At 36.0% G+C, this 23,208-nt stretch overlaps 1 protein-coding gene across 1 annotated transcript in view; it reads left to right on the top strand.

Moving 5' to 3' along the window:
- The window catches only part of AHI1 (Abelson helper integration site 1), an 84,332-nt gene that overhangs the window by 21,562 nt on the left and 39,562 nt on the right, over positions 1–23,208 (top strand). Inside the window, exons 13-19 of the mRNA XM_041470131.1 lie at positions 485–714; positions 1,743–1,846; positions 2,654–2,772; positions 5,407–5,537; positions 6,816–6,956; positions 8,818–9,020; positions 16,568–16,685. Of these exons, the coding sequence (XP_041326065.1) occupies positions 485–714; positions 1,743–1,846; positions 2,654–2,772; positions 5,407–5,537; positions 6,816–6,956; positions 8,818–9,020; positions 16,568–16,685 (1,046 nt within the window). The remainder of the gene's footprint in view (positions 1–484; positions 715–1,742; positions 1,847–2,653; positions 2,773–5,406; positions 5,538–6,815; positions 6,957–8,817; positions 9,021–16,567; positions 16,686–23,208) is intronic.

Here is a 23,208-nt window from a genome sequence, read left to right as displayed (position 1 = left end):
TGAGATCATGATGACTGTGTGGCTGGTAATAATTATTCTAAAATTTTATGTGATTTTATTTATATTTATTGGCCCTAAATGTTCCTTTATGGCTTTTCTTGTTCTAATATTGTTTTATATGAATAATACCCCAGAAGAGCTTAATTTATTTATAACTCCTGAAAGAAAGAAACCAATTCATTTCATGGAATTCTTTGAGTGAGTATTTTCAAATGAGAAATATATCCATTAAGTGAGTAAGTAGTCATTAATTTGCTTTGAAGACCAAATACTGTGTAAAGTAGTAAATTTTTCTTAATTCTGGTTAGAAAGTACCATAATAAAGGATTAAAAAGAGGTGGAACAAATTGGTGGGATAAACAGGTATTGTTAAGTGTTTGCAAGCATTTGCCTCTAGAATAAGTAGCCCAAAATACGGGCATCAGTCATACCTCTGTGTGTGACTGCTTTATACAGTAGACATTCTAACTTTTTTTCCTTTTAGAATGTGGAAAATAGAAATGAAGGCAGCATCTGCAGTGAGAGTTTTCCCTCATCCTTCATTTGTCTATACTGCCAAGTACCACCCAGTTGCTGACTCTTTGGTTGTGACAGGATGTTACGACTCAGTGATTAGAATCTGGAATGCAAATGTGAAAGAAATCCATGGGCAACTGCTACAGGAGCTTGATGGCCATAAAAGTTTCATCAACACACTTTGTTTTGATGCAGAAGGTATGTAGTTAATATTGCTTTTACAAATAGTTGTCTTTCCAATTGAAGACCATCTTGAGTTTTACTAGTTTTCTTTACTTCATGGAGGCAATGTATTCTTCTTAGGAAGAAATTATTTACTGGGAGAGTACTGAGACACTGGGGCAGTGGATTGCCCAGTGAAATTGTGGATGCCCTATCCCTGAAGGTGTTCAAGGCCAGTTGGTCTGGGCTTTGTTCTAGTGGAAGGTGTCCCTCCCTATTTCAGGGAGGTCAGAAGTAGATAATTTTTTAAGGTCCCTTTCAACCCAAATCCATCGATAAAGAAAAATGAGGTGGTAGTAATTAGATTTTGAGAACTTTAGCTCTAGGCTGAAGGAGTGGGAAGGTGATGTGATGAACTTTTCAATATTGACAGAGAATAGGAAGCACGGAGAGAAAAGAACGGAGCTTTGACCATTGTGAGTCATGTTAACTGGTAGGCTGACAGCTGAAATTCAAGGTTGTACTGATATGTACTAGTGGAGGAAGAGTTGAAGATGGGTGAAAGTTAAAGCTCAACTTTTTCTAGTATTAGTGACATCATTAATAGTTAGGTGGTTCATTTAGTCACTGGAGTAGGTACTACAAAGAGGAAAGCTGTGTTTTTATAAAGACTAAATATTTGTGCTTAAAAAATGTTGGAAAACACTATTTGTTCTAGTTCAAGGTTCTCTTAGTGAATGTATAAGTAAGCATTGAGCTATCATGTGAAGCTCGTTGAGCTGTAAATACTCACTTTTAGAATTCATATTTTAGAATATGAATAAAAATGAAAAAAACTAAAAATATGGTCTACACCTCAGTATTTAATGTATATGCTACATCCAGATTTGTGGTATCAGCTTATGTTATGTAATATGAGCAAAATGCGTGTGCAATGAGTATATTGTAGCAAAAGAGATGGAAGAATTGGTATTTGTCTATTCACAAAAATGAGATAACGAAAGATTGTTTATATTCTGTATTATTATTTTGTGGTATTTTACTTATAAGACATTATTTCTCAGGACACCACATGTTCTCAGGAGATAGTTCAGGACTGATAATAGTTTGGGATACACCTGTCAAAGGAAATTCTCCACACCTTTTTCAACACTGGAAGGTCAATAAGGTAAACAGGTTTCTTAATGAGCATTGTAATTTTAATGTGAACTATTCCAAATCTAGTAATCTGATTTGAATTAATTTTTTTTAATACATTACCTTTTGTTTAACTGCAGAGGTGTATTTTATTTAAAAATGTTGTAGAAGAACTGATACAGTGTGCAGTGATTCACTGACTTAATTTTTTTAAATTGTTTTGCAACTTAATTGGGTTGGGCACTGCAGCAGACTCCCCAGGCAAGTGATCACACCACCAAGCCTGAGAAAATTCAAGAAGTATTAGGACTCTCAAGGCACATGGTGTGATCCTTGGGGCTGTCCTGTATAGGGCCAGGAGTTCATCTTTGATGTTCATAGTGGGGGCCCTTGCAACTAAGGATTTTCTAGGAGTCTGTGATTCTGTATTTTTTTTAATACATAAAACATGAAAATACTTGAGGTTTGATAGCACTGTTCTAACAGGTAAATGCTTTGTTCTCTAGAGACAAAAATAAAATGGACCAGAGGCTTTAAAAAACACATTTGTTCATACCTTAGAACCCTAATGTTTAGTCAGCATTTCCGCCATCAGCTTAATTTTTCTAGAAATTCAGAAATTTAAAAATTCAGTCACAACAAAATCTGCCTCGTGGTTGTAAAACATTGATGTCTAGGATGTAATGCCTTAGTACTGGACCAAACTTTTTCCTTAATCAAATAAAATGAATTGAGTAGAAAAATAGTAATGCAAGAGAAAAATGGGCAATAATGTGACAAAATACGAGTTTTAAACCACAAAGTTATATAATTTTCTTTATTTTCCATCCTTCTGTAGGAAATAAAAGAAAATGATATTAAAGGAACACCAGTAAATCATTTGGAAGTGCATCCGAATGGAAGGCGTTTATTAATCCATGCCAAAGACAGTACCCTGAGAATTATGGATCTCAGAATGTTGGTATTTTTGGTGACACATGTGTATTTCCTTTATGTTTTAAAATTTACATGGGGTAATAAATTCTGCAAAGGTATTAGTTGTGTATCTGGAGAGAAAAAAGATGTCCTAATAATCAAGGATAGAAATGTTAGGGTTAGGAAATTATTTCAAAACACTGCTGTGTTACATTTTGGGTGATATTGAGTAAGTCTTTGGGTGATATTGAGTAAGTATTTTAGAACAGAATATCTAAAATTTCCTAGATTACTTGGGAGCCTAAAGTGGCATGAAGAATACAATGTTAAGTCTTCTAAAGATGCTACTCAGAGCTGTATATAGTTGGATTTTTAATATCTTGATGGATGAAGATTTTACAACTTTTGTGAGCAACATGTTCTAGTGTTCATTCATCCTCAAAATAAAATACTTTTTTCTTATTTTTAAACAGAATTAGCTATATTTCAATTTATGTCCATTCCCTCTTGTACTTTCATTGGGTGGGAGTGAGCAGAGTCTCTCACCAATCACTTACATATGTTGATAAGATGCACTTGAACATTATGTTTTGGAAAGTCACATTAAAGATATGAACAACTTTTCTAAAATGTTTCATCCATAATTTTGCAGGTTTCTTTCCACCCCTCACCTCACAGAAAATCCCTGGAAGTATTTAAAAATTGTGTAGATGTGGCCCTTAGGTATATTGTTTAGTAGTGGATGGGACAGTGCTTGTTAACAGTTGGACTTAATGATCTTGAAGGTCATTTTGAAACTAAGCAATTCTGTTATTGTAGTGGATTGAATGTTTGAACTAGCTGAGGACTCTACTGTATTATGGTGCACGTTTCTCTTTTTCTGTAAATGATAAATTATAATGACCATGCTAGAAACTGAACTATCCACTCAATCAAAGCATGAAATTGCTGGATTAAGAGAGGGAACCTGTAGTTTTTTAGGCAGTGTTCTTCTGTTGCTCCTCTTACTAAAACGTGCAGAGAGTTTTAGTTTGAGAGGGAAAGATGGGCATGCATATTAATCTTTAAGAAAGGGTTTAACGTGGGGTGCAATTTCATAATTATTTTAAGCAAATTTATCCATAGGACGTACCATCTCCTGTAATCTCCCGCACCTTTGGCCGTGTATTCCTAGCATTTCTTTTTTATCATTTCTAGAGGTCTTTTGATGCGGGGTAAGTCAGATCAGTGAGCTGATCCGACTAAAAATTAGCCTACAAATACAAATGATTAATTTTCATTTTAATCAAATCTCTGATCAAATGTATCTGATAGCTGCCCAAACACTAGAGAAGAAATGAGGGAGAGCCTGGGAAAATAAGGGTGGAGAGGACACCACCAGGACTGCTACTTTGACCACAGCGCACAGTTACATTGACTTTTAAGTCTATCAATAAACCACAGGGTCAGATACCAAGCAGTGATAATTTTACACGTCAGCATTAACTGTTCATTCCCTGCATGAGAAAAGAGGGGGTGGAGGTCACAGATGAACACAATTCACTTTGATTGACAGCTGGTTGCTCTTAACTTTCCTCTTTCAACTTGCTTTTTTGATCTTTTTGGATAATGCTGCTGTCCTGTCACTTAGGTATGTGATCAGGGATTTGGTTTTAGTTCAGCCCTCTCCTTAGGGTTTCATATGAAGGCTTGTTTTACATCTTGCAGGGCTCTTCTAATGACATCTCAGAGATACTATCTTTCTTATTCATACAGCTAAAACTCATATTTGGGCTAATATGGACTTGCTGTGGGATCATCTAGGGTATATTTATTTGGAATATTGTTTAAAATTATTTTCCTGTAATATTAAATGCACTGCACTTCGCCCAGCATACCTCCATTGTTTTTGCAGTAACAAATATGAAATAATGCTGTCCTTGAGGGCCATGGTAGCTTATTGCTGTTCTTCTTGCCTTAAATTCTGCATTGTAGTACTGCTGCTGGGTTAGTGTCCATGTTGAACTTTGATACCTTTTTCCAGGCTATGCCTCTTACAAGCTGATTTATCCTCTTTCCATCCTTTTGTGGATTCTCTCCTACTTGATGCTGACAGACTTTGGTAGTAGATCATTATTACTGTGCTGACAAATAGTGTTTCGCTGAAAAAAGATTAGGATACTTAAGTTCAAAAATAATATCGAACACATTAATAGTAAATCAGCATTTGTGTCTGAAATTTGTTGATTCTACTGCTGCTTTTCTGACCAAGGAGACATTGGTCTGAAGAGCTGAAGAGAGCTACTGCTTAGGTTTAATCATTCAAGTTCAAGAGCCATAATGAAAGCTTTTCTAACAGAGCTTGGTGTAATAGTGCTAATTTCCCTGTTTTTTTGCAAAGCCCAGGATCAAGATAGTGCAAATTACTGCATCTCTATCTGTTGACTAGATCTGAGGGTTTCCTTTTTCTTCTGAAAGACAAGGATGTACATTTTTATCTATACTGTCAGGTGCATTATGAAGGTTAAGGAAATTAAAGGGTAAATAAGTACTTCACTCTACAAAAAGTGTGTGCTTGCATATCTATTTGGGATGCAAGGTGTGCTGATTTTTCTGAGAAATAGAGGGGGAACTGACAGTTAAGAAGTTAAATTGTCTATCCTGAATATATCTTCTATATTTGCAAACTTTCTTTAGCTTGGCGGCAAAGAAATATGTAGGTGCCACAAATTACAGAGAAAAGATTCACAGCACCTTAACACCGTGTGGTACATTCCTGTTTTCAGGAAGTGAAGATGGAAAGGCTTATGTTTGGAATCCAGAAACAGGTAACTAATTATTTTATGGGCTTAAGCCAAATTGTCAAAGCTGAGGGGGAAAGGATTTTTTAAGGTTTATTGAAACACTTTTGATATGGAATAAAACTTGGTAAGACATTCTTAAATTCTGAAGCTTTAACTCCGCCTTCTAAATAGCTGTTATTAATCTCTGAGATTTAATTCTCTAGAGGAAATTAGTAGAGGTAACATTTGTAATATCCAGCATGACTGGAGCACCTGAGGCTCAGCTTTTGGTGTGCTGCAGCTCTTTACATGTGGTGAGGATCTTAAGATGGAATGCACAAAAAATGTTTTAGGTCAGGTAAATTTTCTCTGTTTCTCAGATTTGAGAATCAGGTTCTTCTGCAGAACCACTTCATCTCTGTGGTGGGTGGTCAGAGACTGAATATTTTTTGTGTGTGGTATATAAGATTTTATTGTGAATTAGTCCCCAAGCCAAGGAGTTTCAAAATAGCTACCAAAATCTTTCTGAAAAAATGTGACAAAAATGTAGGGTAGAGTTTCTTGTACAGGAGGTAAAAGAGATGAAAATAAGAGCAGGAAGTAGCAGAATACCGTTTTGGATTTGATGATATTATATTCTATCTGTTTTAAAATAAAAAAAAGTAAATATTTTGAAACTGGCAGATAACTAATAGTTCTGTTGTGAATTTCTTTCCATGTTTCCGACTATGTTAGCTTGCATCTCTGCCTCTACATAATTTGCCTGAAAACTTTTTAAAAATTATAAAACTAAAAGGAAGGAAACTTTGTTATTAGTATGTTTTTATTGGATTTTGACTTCTGTTTACACACTGTATTTGCATTTATAGTGCCATCAGCTGAAGACCTAATTTTATTTATATTTTTTAATAATTCTCTCCTCGACTTTCACTCCTGTTATCAGTATTATATAGCTGAAATCCACAAGTAAGATGGCTATCTTTGTACAATGCAAGCACAAACAAATACTGTGGAACGCCACCTTTCCAGAACGTGCTTATCAGAACGAGAGAACTCATCTAACCTGGTGCATCCTCCTCTGGCATTTCCTGCAGCTATTGCAACAGCACTAACTTTTCTGACTTACTGAATAACTTAAAAGCAGGCAATATTTCCTTTGTCTTATGCCAAAATGCAACTTTTCAATCAGGAAATTGACTGAAGAATGTTTATTTACAGTGGCAAACATTGCAGTAATACAAAATTTAACCAGCTGTTATTGTGCTGTATTGAATGTTTCAAATATTTTTCCATGGCATTAATACACTTACTTCACTTCTGCAGGAGATCAGGTGGCCATATATTCTGATCTCTCCTTCACATCTCCACTTCGTGATGTTGCCTTTCATCCACACGAACACATGGTGTCTTTTTGTGCCTTTGGTCAAAACCATCCAATCCTTGTATACATTTATGATTATAAAGGTACAGTACAAATTTTCTTGATACTTACCTGTAAGTATTTTATTTTTAGAAGCAATTTATTAGTTTTTGTACTTCTTTTGAGAGGAAAAGAAATCAGTCCTTTGTTGATAATGCATATCTTTTTTTCTGGGAGATACCAAAACTGAATTGAACATGATCCTGCACTACCTGTTCTATGTGATGCTGCTTTAAGCAGAGGTTTTGGCCTAGCCAAAATCACCAGAAGTCCCTCAATTTTTTTTGTGTTTCATACTGTGTGATTTTTGCAGCATTTTATCATATATAGGCAGCATTATACAAAAGCTCTTTTTGCAATATCAAAGTAGATTATGGATCCAGAAAATACAATTTGGAAAACTAATTAGTAGCTTAATTGGAGTCTGAGTAGTTTGTGCCAGCTATGTTACAAAATCATGTTGAGGAGCTGTATAGAAATGAATGAGAGTGCATAGACTTCTGATACATAGCTGTTATAGCTGTGATGTCATTATGTCAGAGATATGTTTATTCCCCATGTTATATTGAAGAGAAGATAGTAATAAATGCTAACTTAGAATTTTTGGTATACAAAATAAAATTCAGATTGTCCTTCACAGGTTTTATTGATAGTTGTGTTCAATTAAGGATGTTTTCATCTAGAGAGTTAATGTGTTAATATGAATTATGCAGTAATTTTTTAATGTTAATTACGTTTGCAAGGGACACGGGTCTGTCAAATTAATCCTGTCTTTATGTACTGGCTTTTAAAGTAACGTGTAGTAGTAGCATTACTCATATAAAATCTCAGTGTAGGTTATTTGTTGAATTGGTTGACTTTTACAGGAACATTAAGTGGAATGACTTTGCAATAGGTATTGAGTGCTATACTCAATTAAGTAGGATATTGGCATTTTAGAAAACCATGAAAGTTTTTGGGGTGAAGGGTTTCTTCAGAATTTTTTGTTGAGCATACAGTGAGTCTTAAAAAACTTAACATAGTAGTTTGAAATATATATATGTGTGCATATGCATATAGAGACCACACAGCACAGTCGTAGTTATTTGTGTCTTCTGACTGCTTAACTGCTGACAGTAAGGCTTTGAATAGGTTGCGGTCTTTTTTTGTATTGTTCCTAACTATCTTTATGATCTTTTTGGGTTAAAAGCACTCTTTTTGCTTTCAGAAAATAGTCATACTGCCACAGTGTTGAAAGAGTTAATAGTACAGTAATAATAATTTTAGTCTCTGACTAAAATGCTAATTTTTAAGACTCTGACAGCGTGTGTTTTAGATACACCAACAGTTTCATTAATATCATGGGCAGAACTTCCATAAAGATTTCTTTCAACCTTTATTGGCTTGAGACCATAGTACAAAAAATTGCAAAAGTCAACTTGTCAGTCAGTGTGTCCTGTGCCTGTCTGTCAACTTATGAAATATTGCTCAGGCATCATAAACTCACTTGAACTAGGCTGGAAAAAATGTGAAATGTCACCAACTTGAACTCAGTGCATGCTTTACAACTTTATTGCCTTTGAAAAATTCCTTTCTCTTCCCACTCTTTCCCCCACCCAGTACCATATTTCCGCATGAGGAACACTATTGTTTATAAGCAATACAAAAATACCAGTTCTGTATGAGAGATTACTAAACACAAATAACTGAACTGAGATATTGTGATCAGAAGAGTTAGGGGGAAAATGAGGTAGTAAGGGGAAAATTTCATGTCACTTTCAGGTTTTCCCTATAGCACTGTTGGTACAGTTTTTGATGGTATTTGACTGATGACATGGCTGGCAAAATGACTGTGATCCTTCAATTTTTTTTCCCCATGGCAATGTAAGGCTTCACCTGAGACATTAATATTGGTTATTTCTACAGTTGCTCAACAGGAAGCTGAACTCGTAAGAGATCTCAGTTCATCACTTACCACAGCTGCACCAAGAGGGCCACACTTCATTAGCAGTTTTTCTGAAATTCCTGTACAAAAAACCTCAGTGATGTCTCCAGCAGATCAGTTTGTCAGTGCTGCAAGAGCATCAATGAGAATGCAGAAGGTGAAACAAAAACTTGATTCTGTTATGGTAAGTCAAATTTAATTAATTTCAGAAGTGTATAGTCTTTCCATATTCTGGAACTGGTATACTTAAAAAACACATATGTGTTGTCATGGCATCTGGTCTTTAGAAGTGAATACATCTCTCACTTATACTAATGCAGGTGTAAATAGCTCTTAAGAAAAGAACAATCATAAAAAACTTAATTCCATTTTTCAAGTACTGATGACAAGGGATTTTTTTTTGTGCTAGTGCCCATTGCTGTTTGTCCATTTATGTGAAGTCAGGGATCCATAGATCATTATGGTTGAGATTCCTTTCCACCTTAAAAATTGTATGTGGCATAAATGCTAGGGGTTTTAGGGAGCTGCAAGGCAGGGAGGAGAGCATGTCCTGTGCTGGGCACAGCTGTTTAAAGCCAGCTCATTGAAGGACAATATGGACCCACTACACAACTGAACCAAACAGAATATGGCACCTCTGAGAAAACAAACTTAAAAAAGGTCAGAACCTACTAGAGACAGGAAACACCACAGCAGAGGAGAAATGCAAAAGAAAATGTGTGAGGGGGCACAAGTGAAGATATAGGAGGAGGGATGCGAGGAGTCATGTGAAATGAGATGTAAAAGAAGACTCGGATGGAGGCAGGAAAATGATGCAAGAGACACAAAACAACACAGAAATGGAAATACTAGGGAAATAACAGAGTAGGCTTGAAGGGAAAGACAGGAGATACACGAGGACATGCAAAAGAAAACACAGATGATGGTACATCTCCAAATGTGTTGCAAACAATGGAAGAATCCATGCTGGACAGGTACAATCCCCAAGGATGTTGTCTGGTGGAGGATCCCATACTAAAGCAGTTGAAAAGAGCAAGAAAAAAAGAGTCAAAAAGAGCAAGTCACTATGCACTAGTCTTACTCTACTGCCCCACCCTTCCATTGCCTTTCCAAAGGGACTGAATATAATGTAATGTCAAAACCAAGGAGACTGGGCTTTAGAAAGGAGAAAAAAGAGGTGCCTGAAGTGGAGACAGACAAAGAGGGATGAAAAGTGTTTTCTTTGGTTGGGTGTTTAACTCTTTGTCTTGTTTCTCAATACTCAAATCGGTAATTAAAGCTTTTGTAATTGGCAATAAATTTAATTAAGTTAAACTCCCCAACTTGAGACAATTTTGCATTCAACAAGGATGCAGAATGTTCCTGAATAGCACTGTGAAGTTATAATTACTTTTCACAATGACATGAACCGCATTTTAGTTTGCATTTGCTGTTTTTCATTTTGAAGTACTTTTGAGTGCATGTAGTTTTTTTAAATGTAATTTTAGGTTTTGTCTGCATTAATAAGTAGTGAATCACAAAAGAAGCAGATGAGTAGATGAAAGCGGTTGTTGCTGGGGTTGCTGTAACTACTGTCATCATGCTTTAGGGGTTTTACTTTGGATTAGATTTAGTCTGGTTCCTTGGCTTTGGCATCCCCATTAGGCCTGAACTTTGAAACTGTCTGGAAGAAAGCTATCCCACAGACCTTCACACAGACCACAGATTTCTGAACTGTGAACTCCCAGTGAACCCCTTCATGAAACACCACACGGTAGCTCTCATGGGTAACAGTAGTATGCTGCTTCTACCTTTCAGTTACGTGTGGCCTGTCACAAGGAAGCAAACCTTGTTTCTACTTTCTGCTCATTCTGTTCTGCTCACCTACAAAGTGAGCGCTGATGTTGTCAAGTTGTTCATCAGCGAAAGGCACAACATGGAGAGAATGGAGCATGTAGCCTTATGTCTGGGGCAAGTACTCCAGGAAGATACTCCAGGATATGTTTTTACTGTTCTGGATATCTGGCCATAGGAAGAAAAAGATGGGGTTAGAGAATTTATGAGAGCCTTTATCGTTGCAACTATTTACTCCCAGATTAACCAGCGGTTCTGGACTGTGGAAGACGAATCTGTAGATGCTTTAGCAGAAGCATCTACAAGTTCTATATTACTGTGTGACTAGATGAAATAGATAGCCTATAACTGTGTTTGAAAGAATAACTTTTAGCTACTGGAGTTTTGTAACCCTAGATTTCCATTGACTAGTTTGGGATGAGTAAGTCCACTGTGAGCAGAGTAATGATCAGTGCTTTTGACAGCATCCTCCAAGCCCTCTACTGATGTGCGAGATGTCAAAAAGTTAATCTGAGTCTTCTCCCTGTGTGAGTTTCCAAACAGTACAGGATGGAGGTTGAAAGAATGCACGTCCAGTTTGATATCTGTCACATAGCAGTAGTGATTGTAAACACTGAGAGTGCTTCATTGCAGGACTTTATCAACCACTGGGATATGGGGGAGGAGGTTTCTTTGAAAGGAGTCTTGATGCTAATCTTTTCAGAGATCCAACATGAGACTCAGGGGACAGCGGTAGATACTTTTCAAGCAGGCATGGGATAGTTTTTTGCATGTGGCTGCTGTACTGCTTGCCTGATTTATCACATTTTGGACAGCCCCAGAATAAAATATACTACATTAAAATTGCTTCTAATTTGTAATTGGGAATTAGTTTTTAATGTGTGTGCAATTCCCTTTCTCATATGAAAAATGATGTGTGTATGTAAGTGCAGGCTTTGCTGGAAGGCTTATTAGAATGCACACTCACATGAATGGTTTGCTAAAGTATTTGTCAAAGTAGAACTCTTAAAAGTTGCCACTCAGCCACATGTGTGAGAATGTGCTAATATTTCTGGGAACAGACAAGCGAAGTGGAGAAAGTCAACTTTAGGAAACCACACGTAGGGTGGCTTGCTGGCCTGTGGTTGAGTTGGAACATTAAAAATCCAGATGAGAACACAGGTGTTACCTTGTATGTATTTCACAGAATCATAGAATATGTTGAATTGGAAGGAACCCTCAGAGATCAAGTCCAGCTCCTGGTACTGCACAGCACCAACCCCGAGTTCACACCACATGGCTAAGAGTATTGTTCAAACACTTCTTGAACTCTGTCAGGCTGGTGCTGTGAACACTTCCTTGGGGAGCCTGTTCCAGTGCCCAAACACCCTCTGAGTGAAAAAAGTTTTCCTGATATTCAACCTAAACTTCCCCTGACGCAACTTTAGGCCATTCCCTTGGGCCCTGTCACTGGTCACCACAGAGTGCAGTGCCTGCCCCTTCTCTTGCCCTCATGAGGAAGCTGTAACTGCAGTGAGGTCTCCCCTTCTCAGTCTGAACAGTCAGATACTCCTGGCACAGCTTCCCCTCCCAGCCCTTCACCATCTCTGTTTCTGTCCTTTAGACACTCTCTAATAGTTTAATGTCTTTCTTATGTTGCGGCAGCTGAAACTGCGCAGGGCACTCGAGGTGAGGCAGCCCCGGTGCAGAGTAATCCTGGTCTTTGGGTCATGTTTGCATGCCCTTGTCACAGACACGTAGGCAATGTGATGTTGGGACAGGCATGGTGGCAGCATACCTTGTAGACCTGGCCTAAGGTCACACCTGGAATCGTGTTTTATGAGACAAAGGTGCTGAAACACACAAACAGCAAATCTGCCAAGGTGGGGGGCTCTGGTTTTCGCATGTGTCAACTTAACAGCATAGCTACTGGATTTAAAACTAACTTCAAAGTGTAGGGTTTAGAATTCTGTGACTTAGATACAGAATTGGAAAATGTGATATCAATACATTAAAGCTTGGGTTAAGCTAGATAGAGAATACTTTGATCCTGTATAAGCTTGTGTTCTTTGTCTTATGACCCATGCCTCCTTTCTAGGTCCCATTAGAACCAATAATTTTTTTTTTTGTTTTTCTTCTTTTTACCTAAACATGAACCTTAACAAATGATAGATAGATTAAGCTTCTTCTCTTCTGTAGCATTGCCATTCTTAGCCCAGAAATTAGAACCAAGAGTTGATTACTGTGCTAAAGCTTTAGCAATTCACAAAAGCTAAAACCTTTTGATACAAAAGGTAAAAATTAATTTTTGTATGAAACCAGAGTGCAGAATTAGCTTCTGTACCACATAGAGAAATTACAGGGTAGTGAATCTTGGCAGCAGTTATTATTTATCTCTACCTCAAGAAACTAATATGAATGTGTGATTCTGTTAATGGAGGTTTCTGATAGGAAAACATTTAACTCATCTCTGGCTCTTGGAAGTGCTCATAAGAGTTTTTCATTCAATTACTATTTATGTTTTTTTTTAATTTCCCTTCCATCTAGCAGTAAAAAACCAGTTTATAACTATCCCTAGCAAGGGGATGATATATGTTGTGTAGGAAGAGAAGAGCATTCTTTGAAGATGTAATATTCTAGATCTAAAATTGGGCTTTTCGATGTCTGACCCCTTTGTAGCCCTTACAAATAGCATCTCTATATATTCTGTAGTACTAGTCTTGGAATCAATTACATGTTGGCTGCTTTATCTCTCAATATATGCTTTTGCCACCTTGTCACGTCTTAGACCGTTCTATTTTTTGTCTCATGCAATTCACTTTTAATGTGTATACTAGTTTCACTGAAAGTGTGTATTTGCATAATTTGCATAGAGCTGCCCTAACACAGAAAAGAAAATGCAAATCATCTTTCTTTAAGCCTGGCAAAAATTATGTAGGTATCTTTATTGTGATGGAAACAATAAGAATGTTTTAATTCTTAGTTTTACTCAATTCACAGAAGTAGAAAACTCTGTCTTTGATAAAGCTGCAGTTTATGCATGAAGAAAGCAGAGCCTGTTGTGAAAAATAAGTAAATTCATGGTTGGCTCTCTTAGCCAACTTTGCTCATTGTTGTAAAGGTATTTAGCGATGATTTCCCACCACATTCATTAAAAAAAAAAAAAAAGTAATTTTGTTCTGTGAACAGTCTTATGTCTGCCTGTTGTAGGAGCATTAATAATTTTTCATAGAATAGTGTACTTCACCTGGAAGCAGTTGTGCTTGAATCACAATTCCTCACTTATTAGGTGAGTGCTTCCCATTTCTGTTACAACGTTGTGCCTTTTTTCCCTCCTTGGGCCTCTCAGAGACTTAAATAATACATAAGAGCTATTGGCAGAAAGGTCATTAAAACTCTGGTTTTGTCTCTGCTTTGGATGGGCAGTCTTTTATAGCTCACCTGAATTCATCTTCACTGCCATCAAGGGGAGGAGTGAATCACTTCCTGTAAGACTACTTAAAACTTAATTTTTAATATATTTTATTAAAAAGGTTTTCATAGTGTTTTTAAGGCCTTGGACAGGAAGGAAGTATTCTAGTGGAAATTAGGCTGCATTTTAGAACAGGTGATTTTCTTAAATCCTCAGGGCTGCACATTCAGTCCTCTCTTCTGTGTGTCTTGTTGCATTTGATTTCAAAGTGTGCTATTTGGCATGTACAGTGAGAGTGTTTGCGTAATACATCAGGAAAGTAAAGAGAAGTGAATTAAGTGTTGTACAGGAACAATTTACACAGAGTTCCAAATCTCTTATATAATTTGTTCTAGGACAGAATCAAGACAAGCTTAGCTTCATAACTCTTCTTTCCAGGATGAACTAGGGAAGCATCTATTAAGTGTTAGTTTTCAATAGTTTGCTCTGTCCTGTTTAGCTTGATTTCCAAAGGCCGGTATATTCAACCTGTCTTCATTTCCTGATATTATCTGCAATCTAATTTTTGATAGCAAATTTGAAAGAGACTTCCATTAAAGTATTGGACTGCAAAGCCTCTGTCTTGTGGTATAGTGTGAGTGTGCACTTAGCAAGAAATTCATGCAAAGGGGAGATCTTCTCATTTATCTAGGGAAAAAGGCTCTCCGTAGAGTTTACAGTAGATTAAAGAAGATGAAACACTGGGAAGCTGAGATCAAAACATTTGCAGAACAGATTATTTTTTCTGTGTTTGAGTAAATATGTAAGCTAATAGCTTTTCACCATTCTTTTTTATCAGAGAAAACTTTATATTATTGAAGCTTATTTGCTTGCATATGTAAATGTAAGAAAAACAGATTGATTTATTGTTGCAGTTGTTCAGAAAAACAGGCCTCCATTCTGATTACATTTCCCAGCTACTGTTTACTAGCATTCTTTTAAATTTATACACTGTACTAAAATCTAGCAGGTTTAATGCCTTTTTAAAATTATGTTCAATGATTAATCTGATTTTCTGTCTTACTTTTCTGTCGGCTTTGGAGTATAGTCATTACAATTGTGCACTTTTGCTGCAAGATTCCTTGTTAGTCAAAGATAATATTTGCTGTAAACTTTCCACATTAGAATTAAATCCATATTCCTGCACAAAAACCAGACACATTAAGATGAAGGTCAGGTGTAGTGGTGCAGAGCAGTTGGTGGCAGATACCCTCTGGCCCAGTCAAGTAATTCAACACACATTTTTATGCTATATTACCTGCATTTCAGTACACCTGCCAATACCCAAATATTATGCATTATCGAACTGAAAAATATTTATTGAATTACAGAAATTATAGTTCTATAAAATATTTGTTTTTTGAGATAGTTAAACCAAAGTGAATCGGTGATTGTCTCCTTTCTTTAAACAGAATTTACCAGCCAGTAGTTTGAAAATTTGCAAAATATCACTGGCCCATCACTGAAGTTTAAAGTTCTGATCTAGAGTTTACTGGGGCCAAAGGGTAGTGCTCTACTGATTGGGAGATTTTAGTTGGATTGAGTGACCATATGCTTTTATTCTATATGATGAAATAGGCTTGACTTTTGAAAGGGTCAGGAATTATGTTATTTTATGTGAATAACTCTCAAGAATTTTAGCATATGAATATCTTGCTTGAGGAAGGTTGCAAATATTTTATTTAAGTCCTGTTTTTCTTCTGCTTTGGCTTTGGTGTATTAAGGCAGTGAAAATATACTTAACAACCAATAAAATTCTCAATTGGATCAACCAGAAACTTAAGATCATTAATTTTTTTTTCATCGACTGTGTTGGATAATATGACAAGAGTAAAATTTGGGAAGGACTTTTGCTTTTTAATAACTCTATATATATCAAGAAAGTCCATAGGAAAACAGATTTTAACTACATTATCTTTGTTGCTATGGAGATTAGGACTGGAACTATATTATGTGTCATTTGCAAGTAGGAAGTGCCTGGGATTTCAGTGTTTATTGCTTTACAGAAATCAGTTCTGTGCTAGGATTGGTTTAAGATTTTTTTTTCTGTAGTGCTGAGTATCTCTTCATGGATGTAGTGTAGTTTGAGTACTCAAAAATGAGAAATTATTTTAATATATTTGTAAGTTTATGAGCATATGCACGTCTTCCTATTTTTATACACTAAGATGCAACAAAATGCTGGTTCAGACAATTCTGTTTCATTGTTTGCACTGCTTGAGAGTTAGTGTCCATATATAAACACACAATTCAGTTTATTGCTGTGCCAGTAATTTTTCCAAGTCTGTATCTCCAAATACTAAGAAGAAATAGATATTTAAGTTGTTAGTCATCATCGACTTGAGTTTTAATTTTTTCCTGGAGTTTAATAGTTATTTACAGTAAACAAATATTGCTCTTATAGCTATTGCATCAGTAAGTGACCCAGGAAATTACACTTCACTTTCTGCTTTGTCTTCCTATTACAGGCAAACTCCAATCTCTTGCTTCCTGCACCATCATCTCTGTCACCACACTCCAGGCTAAGACTGCCGGGTGCTCTGGGTATTCCACTGAATCCTCTGTATTCTTTCACTGCTGAAAGTGGTAAGTTTCTTTATTTCTTCATTCTTTGTAGGGAAGGGCTGATAACTTCTATGAGGATTTTTTTATTTTCTGCATTTTAAAATTTTGCTGTGCAGCTCTTTCAGGGACTAACCCAGTTTTGTTATATGTGATATTGTTTTTTAAGTCCAGTGTGATACAGTCCAATGCTGATGCATGTTTCTTCGTAAAATTTTTCTTTCTTTAAGCTGTACACCTATTTATTAGTGCTGTAAGTTCATAGAAGAGGATGAGATTGCCAGCTTTTCTTAATTTAATATTTTGGTAATATTTTAATGCTTACTGAAATATCTTAAACATGGGCACTCAAAAAGAATAGCATTTACGCTACTACAGAACCTTAGTGCTTAGTAGTCTATTTGCAGTTGTTTTTAATCTATTTTTAGATTTTTCTTTCCCTAAATATACAAAGTAGAGTCTGAGAAAAAAGTAAGTAATGCAATTATGTACATTTGTGATGCTTACTTTGCTAATAATATCTGTTTCATTGATAATCGCAGTATTTAATAATAAAATTTATAATTTCATGCCATTTTTTCTGGGCACCTGTAAAATAAGACAGAAAATTGGCACCTCAATTTCAAAGTGTTTTTGTTTTGTATCCTTGAGAAGAGTAAAAAGAATTCCAGAGGGAGGGTGGAATATATAATGAAATAAAAACACGTAATAGAGATTTAAAATGTAGATAGTAAAGATAGGAATAATCTCTGTAATTATACAGAATTATCTCCTAAAGGCAGGCAATTTTTTTCGCAAATGAAGTTATGATTACTTTTTCTGAGCAGCTGGGGAAATGGTCCTTAGTGTGGTCTAAAAGACAGACCACTGGTCTCAGAATCACTCTTAGTCACTAATTCACAATGCAAATGGCCATACACCAATTAACTTCAGTCTTTTTATTTTCTACCTAAACAAAAGAGCTTGGAGCCATAATAATATTCATCCGTTGCTCAGCGGATGCATGTTATTTCCACAGTGTGTAAATCTTACAGAGCCGGTAGAATGCATATGCTTACATATTGTGAATACTTAAAGTAAGTGGACTAACCCTTTAAAGAACATTAACATATGCTTTTAAGTTGTTCTACATGGCTGTTCCTAGTATTGCTCAAACCAAGGAATTTTATCTTCTTGAATTTTACTTTATGCAGACGCACAGATAAAAGTGTTGATGGAGACTTCCTAAATAGCATGAACATAGTGTATGTCACAGCTGTGTATGAACACTCTCAGTGTTCTTGTTTCCAAAGCTGACCGATACTTCCAAGATGATCCACAGGTACAGGAAAGTATTTATACTAGGGAAGAATAGTAAAATAGGAAATATTGTAAAGAAGAAGCTATGAGAACAGGAAGATTTTTAAGGGAAGGCAACCATAAAAATACTAATGGGCCACAATTGAAATAGATTTTTCTGTGAGAAAATGTTTTAAAATTGTGAATTACTTCTCTGTCGTTTTGTGGGTCTCCAAGTTGTTCTATTGTGTTAGACTTGTTTTCAGTGAAACACTAAAAAGATTTACTTATCTATTTCATCAATTCCCATTGGTTATGAACTGTGAAGATAAGTGCTGGTGTTTGTAGTGCCTAACTGCCAGGTAAATTTTGCCTTTGAATAATAGAAAATCTGTATATAAACATTTCTACTGATTTATTGATAGTGCTGTGAGGACAGAACCTTTATTTTCTGTGTTGGTTTTATATACAAAATGTATTTTCATTTTGTACTTATGTTAATGGGGATGTTGCATTGTTAACAATTGCCTATACTAGAGATCCAGCAGATGGTTACATATTCCTGAAGGTTATGTTGACATTTCGGTTCTGTCACCTTTTACTGTGCATTTCGTGCTTCTTAAAGCAAAGTGCAGAATTCCCATTTACATGTGTAAACCTCTGTTAGCAGTGTATTTACCACGTAACAGGTGTATGTGTATGCTCTAATAGTTTGGTAAGGTGGTAGCTGATACCTTGTCGTATGGACAGTGTAGCAGCCTGAATATATGCAGCCCTTTCTTTTTAAAATACAGTTTAATTGTCTCAGTCTTGCCTGAGGTAGGAAACAGTGGAAAACCAGAATATATGCAGCCCTTTCTTTTTAAAATACAGTTTAATTGTCTCAGTAGGAAAACTGAGGTAGGAAACAGTGGAAAAACGTGTTTCCATCTATGTGCTATATGGACAGTAGCAGTAATAAGCAGATCTTTCCTGGTGTTTAAATCTTTTCATATCCAGATACATTTGCAGAATTAGCTGTTTGTGACTTTCTAATATTATACTTCAAATAAAAATAAGATTCACTGCTATGATGTTAAATATGTGTGTTCATTTTGACAAATGCGTTCTGTATACCCTGACATATCATGTGTTTTGGCTTTTCTTCAAGTGCATAATTTCAGATTTATAGGCTTTAACAAAGCCCCAGTCTTATTCTGCTATTTATTCTGCTATTTCCCCACTTCCCTCAAGATCAGTTAGCTCATGGATGCTGAGGCAGGACTGCCTTTGTTTCCAACCAGTTTGCTCTAAATTAAGTAATTAATTGTTTAATCATCTAATAGAGAGCTTCAGTATCTTTCTCAATGACAGAATATTCTTTATGTGAGATGAGTAAAGACAAGATCATGATATTATTGACCATGGAGGCCAACCCTCCTCCTTAAAGTGGATTTGCCTAGAGCTCAGAACTGTATCCATTTGGGTTTTGAGTATCTTTGAGGATGGAAACTCCAAAACTTCTCTGGACAACCTATTACAATATTTGAATGTTCTCACAGGAAAGAATTTTTAATTATCTTTCAATTGTATTTTGTGTGTTTCAGTCTGCTGAAATACATGGGATTGTTTCTCCCCTAGTTCAGGACTTGGTATTTCCTCTGGTTGAACTTCAAGAGGTTCTTGTTGGCCCATTTGTGTGCCTTGTCAAGGTGCCTCTGAATGGCAGCATGTTCCTCTGCTGTATCAGCTCCTCCTCCCAGATTTTTATCATCTGCAAATTCATTGAGGGTGCACTCAGTGCTATCATCCAGGTCATTAATGAAGAAGTTCAAGTGTGGACACCAGTATCAACCTGTGGAGTGCACCACTGGTCTAAAGTCTCCAGTTAGATTTCATGTCAGTGGTTACAAACCTCTAAACTCTCCAGCTCAGCCAGCTTCCAGTCTGCTGCACTGTCTGTTTTACACAGTGCACGCTTGAGCTGTTTGCCTGTGGGAATGTCATGGGGGACAGTGTTGAAAGTCTTGCCAAATTCAAGGTTAACAACATCTACTGCTTTCCCGTTGATTCTGTGCAGTGCTGTGCAAGAGATAGTCAAGAGCATGGTTAGAATTACCAGAAAAACATAATGAATTTTGCCAAATAGTAATTAGCAAATAAGTGCCACAAAGCAGGTACAATACATGGATCCACTTATTTTTTTGTTATGTATAAAGCACTTCATTAGAGACATTTCATCAGATTTAACAGAATTAGAGAAAATGTGTGTTATGTGCCCTCCTCTCACAAAGATTGTTTTAAATCTGAGGGAAAAGCTTGGAACTTAGGTTTTCTTACTGTCTGTCGTGATAGCCTGTTTGCTGAAATTTTTCATCAGGATTGTGACTCATTTTACCACATGAGGATAATTTTTCTGTCTGCCTCAGTATAATTGTAGCTGCACTCATAACAATGTCAGTAATTTGAAAAGTTTGCCAGATGTTTGTCTTTGGAGAAAGTCATCCCCTTTGAGTTTTACATTTGTAGTTTAGATTCACAAAGTCTTATGGGTGTTTAGTACTGTAAGGAGTCTGTTCCTAAAGGTATGTAATATTTAAGGTTGCTGAACTTCTTTTCTTCTTCCTTTGCTTTCCTTTCCTTTCCTTTTCCTTTTTTTTTTCTTTTTTTTTCCTTCCTTGGTAACACTAAGTAAACATTTAACTTTTTTTTTTTTCCTTTTTTTTTTCCTTCCTTGGTAACATAATTTGATTAAGATCTGTCTTTGATAGTCAGAATTGAGGTTTTAGGTTTTACCTTGCCTGTGCTGTATGACTCTGGCTACACTTATGCTTAGTGCTAGTTTTATCATACCTGGCCTGCAGTGCTGTTCTGCAGCACTGCACTGTAGCGTTATCCAGAACTTTGTCTTAAACATTCCTGTCTCTTTCTTCTCATATGCTCCTCTTTCATAACTTCTTCCAGGATGACCCATTTCCTAGCTGTTATTTTTTTGACAAATAGGTAAGTAGCAAAAACTTCAGATTTTCAATTGCTCATTCTGGCTGACAGACATTAAAATCCCCTCTGGTTTTGTTTGCCTTTCCTCCTTAAGACTGTGAGCATCTTTGGACAGTGAAATCACCTTCCTGTGAGACACTGTTTTGGAGGTCTGTGGCATGCCATGAAAGAAATATCCGGCATCTTTGGGCTTTATTCAACAGTGATTCTTCAGTAACTACCATTATGTTCAGGACATGCTTTCTAAAATAAGTTTTAGGTTTCAAGTCATTGTAATTAATGGTGACCCTAATTGTTAATTATCTGGGAGATTGAAGCTTGACTATAAATACTACACAGATCTGTTCACTGAAATTTGGACTTCAGTAAAACCAGTTAATTAAACTTGCTCTTAAAAATTAATTACGTATGTGCTAGAAACGTGATGGTTCTTGTATCTTTAAAGAAAATCTCAAAAACAAAAAACATTTTGGCAGGGTTGAGAACAATTAGAAATTTTCTCTCCATTAACACAACTGACAGTCAAAGGTGTTTTTAACCTATATAAAGAGAAAGCTTCAAAGCGCTCTTTATTGCTCTCTAAAAAAATTAACAAAACTGACTTCACATTTAAGTCTTCTGTTACATTTGATAGACTATTTAAAACTGCTTCTTTCAGGATCAAGCAAATGGTGAAATAGATTTCTACATCAAAGATATCAGAAATATTAATGCATCAGTTAAATGTTCTTAAAATACCATTTTTATTCTTGGGGGTTTTTTTTAGAATCAGAAAAAGGACATACAATTTTGCTACACCAAGTAGCAAAATTCACATTGTGCAGAGGTGTTCAGAAATACATGTCAAAAGTTGCAGTCTGATATGTATGTTAAATCAATCATTTACTTGCCCCCCTCCCCAGTATTTAATTTCATTTCTCCCCAACTCTGTAATATCTATCCTTTGGTACTGCAAAAGCCCTGAAGGAATTGGATGGACTTGTTTGGGTTTTTTGGTGGGTATATGCCTTTCACACAATGTTGTGCCACTCAAGGAAGAATGTCTGCAGAAAGCTTGTTCAGTGTGGCCTTATTGTTTTTGTCTCTTACTGAGAAACTCTTAGGGGAAAGGAGACTTACACAAACTGTAATTGTAGATGTATCAAATGAACAACTTAATTCAATTTCATTATCCTAACAACTTATTTTTTTTCTAATTTGAGAATAATCATCAACAAAATATTCCAAAGAGATACTAAAAAACAACAGAGTGTATATTAACTGAAGAGTGCATGTATGTGTACTATATAGTCCAAGTACAAGATGAAATGCAGTATATGTAGTATCTCTTGAAAGAGGTGATTGAAAGACATGAGATGACTAAAAGAAGCTGTGTGGTACAGGTGGCAGCATTGTCATCTTCCCTGCACTACTGTGCTGAAAATATGTAATTTTGACCTTGGGTGGGAGAATATTTTTTATTTAGAGGGAGTGCTAGTGGGAGTGCCCATTGGAGTAGTCTGTTACTGGGATCCAATCCTTGCAGGCAAGTTGAATGGCACACAGATCACTGAATACATAATATCTTTTTTTTAATCCTAGCATATTAGTGTTAATACTGTATTTTAATAAATCATATTTTAACATAGGAGTGAAATATCTTCCTATCCACTTTTTAAGAGAAATCTCTAAAGTATGTGTAAAAGACTTCTTGCCAAGAATATCAACATAAGAAAAGAACTCAATTTTGTTTTGAAAGAATATTGGGTATATCTGTTCCCTGTTGAATTGTAATGTATGCTGCCTCATTAGCTCACCCAGCAGCTTCATTTAGATTTGCTGTGGTGGTGAAAGCAATTAAGCCTGCAGGGCTGCACAGATCAGAGCTATGGAAATGGTGTAGCAATTTGGCATAATGTCTAAGTTCCATTGACATTTTTCTTTTTATTCCCACATCTTCTTAAAGTTGGGGCAGAAACATGTTATGGTGTAGAGAACCAAATACACACCTAAAAGTGGTTCAGAACCCACACTGTTAGTTAGAAGTGGTTTGGGTGTAGTACAATCTGCTGTAGGTAATGATACAAAACTAATTTTACTTTATTTTATTTAGGAAAAAACTTACAAAAGGGAAATAGGTAATGTATAATAATTTCACAAAGTTTCTCAATTTCATTATATTGATGAGTCTGGGCTTTTTTTTTGTTATTGATTGAGAAAATAATGAAGTGATGTTATGAGCCTGTGCAAAATAGTTTAGTAGTCTTTTCATTGTTTGCCTGATCTGTTTATCTCTTCTGTTTATTCTTAC

Source organism: Pyrgilauda ruficollis, unplaced genomic scaffold (assembly GCF_017590135.1).
Source record: "Pyrgilauda ruficollis isolate IOZ18807 unplaced genomic scaffold, ASM1759013v1 scaffold24, whole genome shotgun sequence".
In the NCBI taxonomy this organism is placed as follows: domain Eukaryota; kingdom Metazoa; phylum Chordata; class Aves; order Passeriformes; family Passeridae; genus Pyrgilauda; species Pyrgilauda ruficollis.
This window is presented reverse-complemented; position numbering and strand designations above follow the sequence as displayed.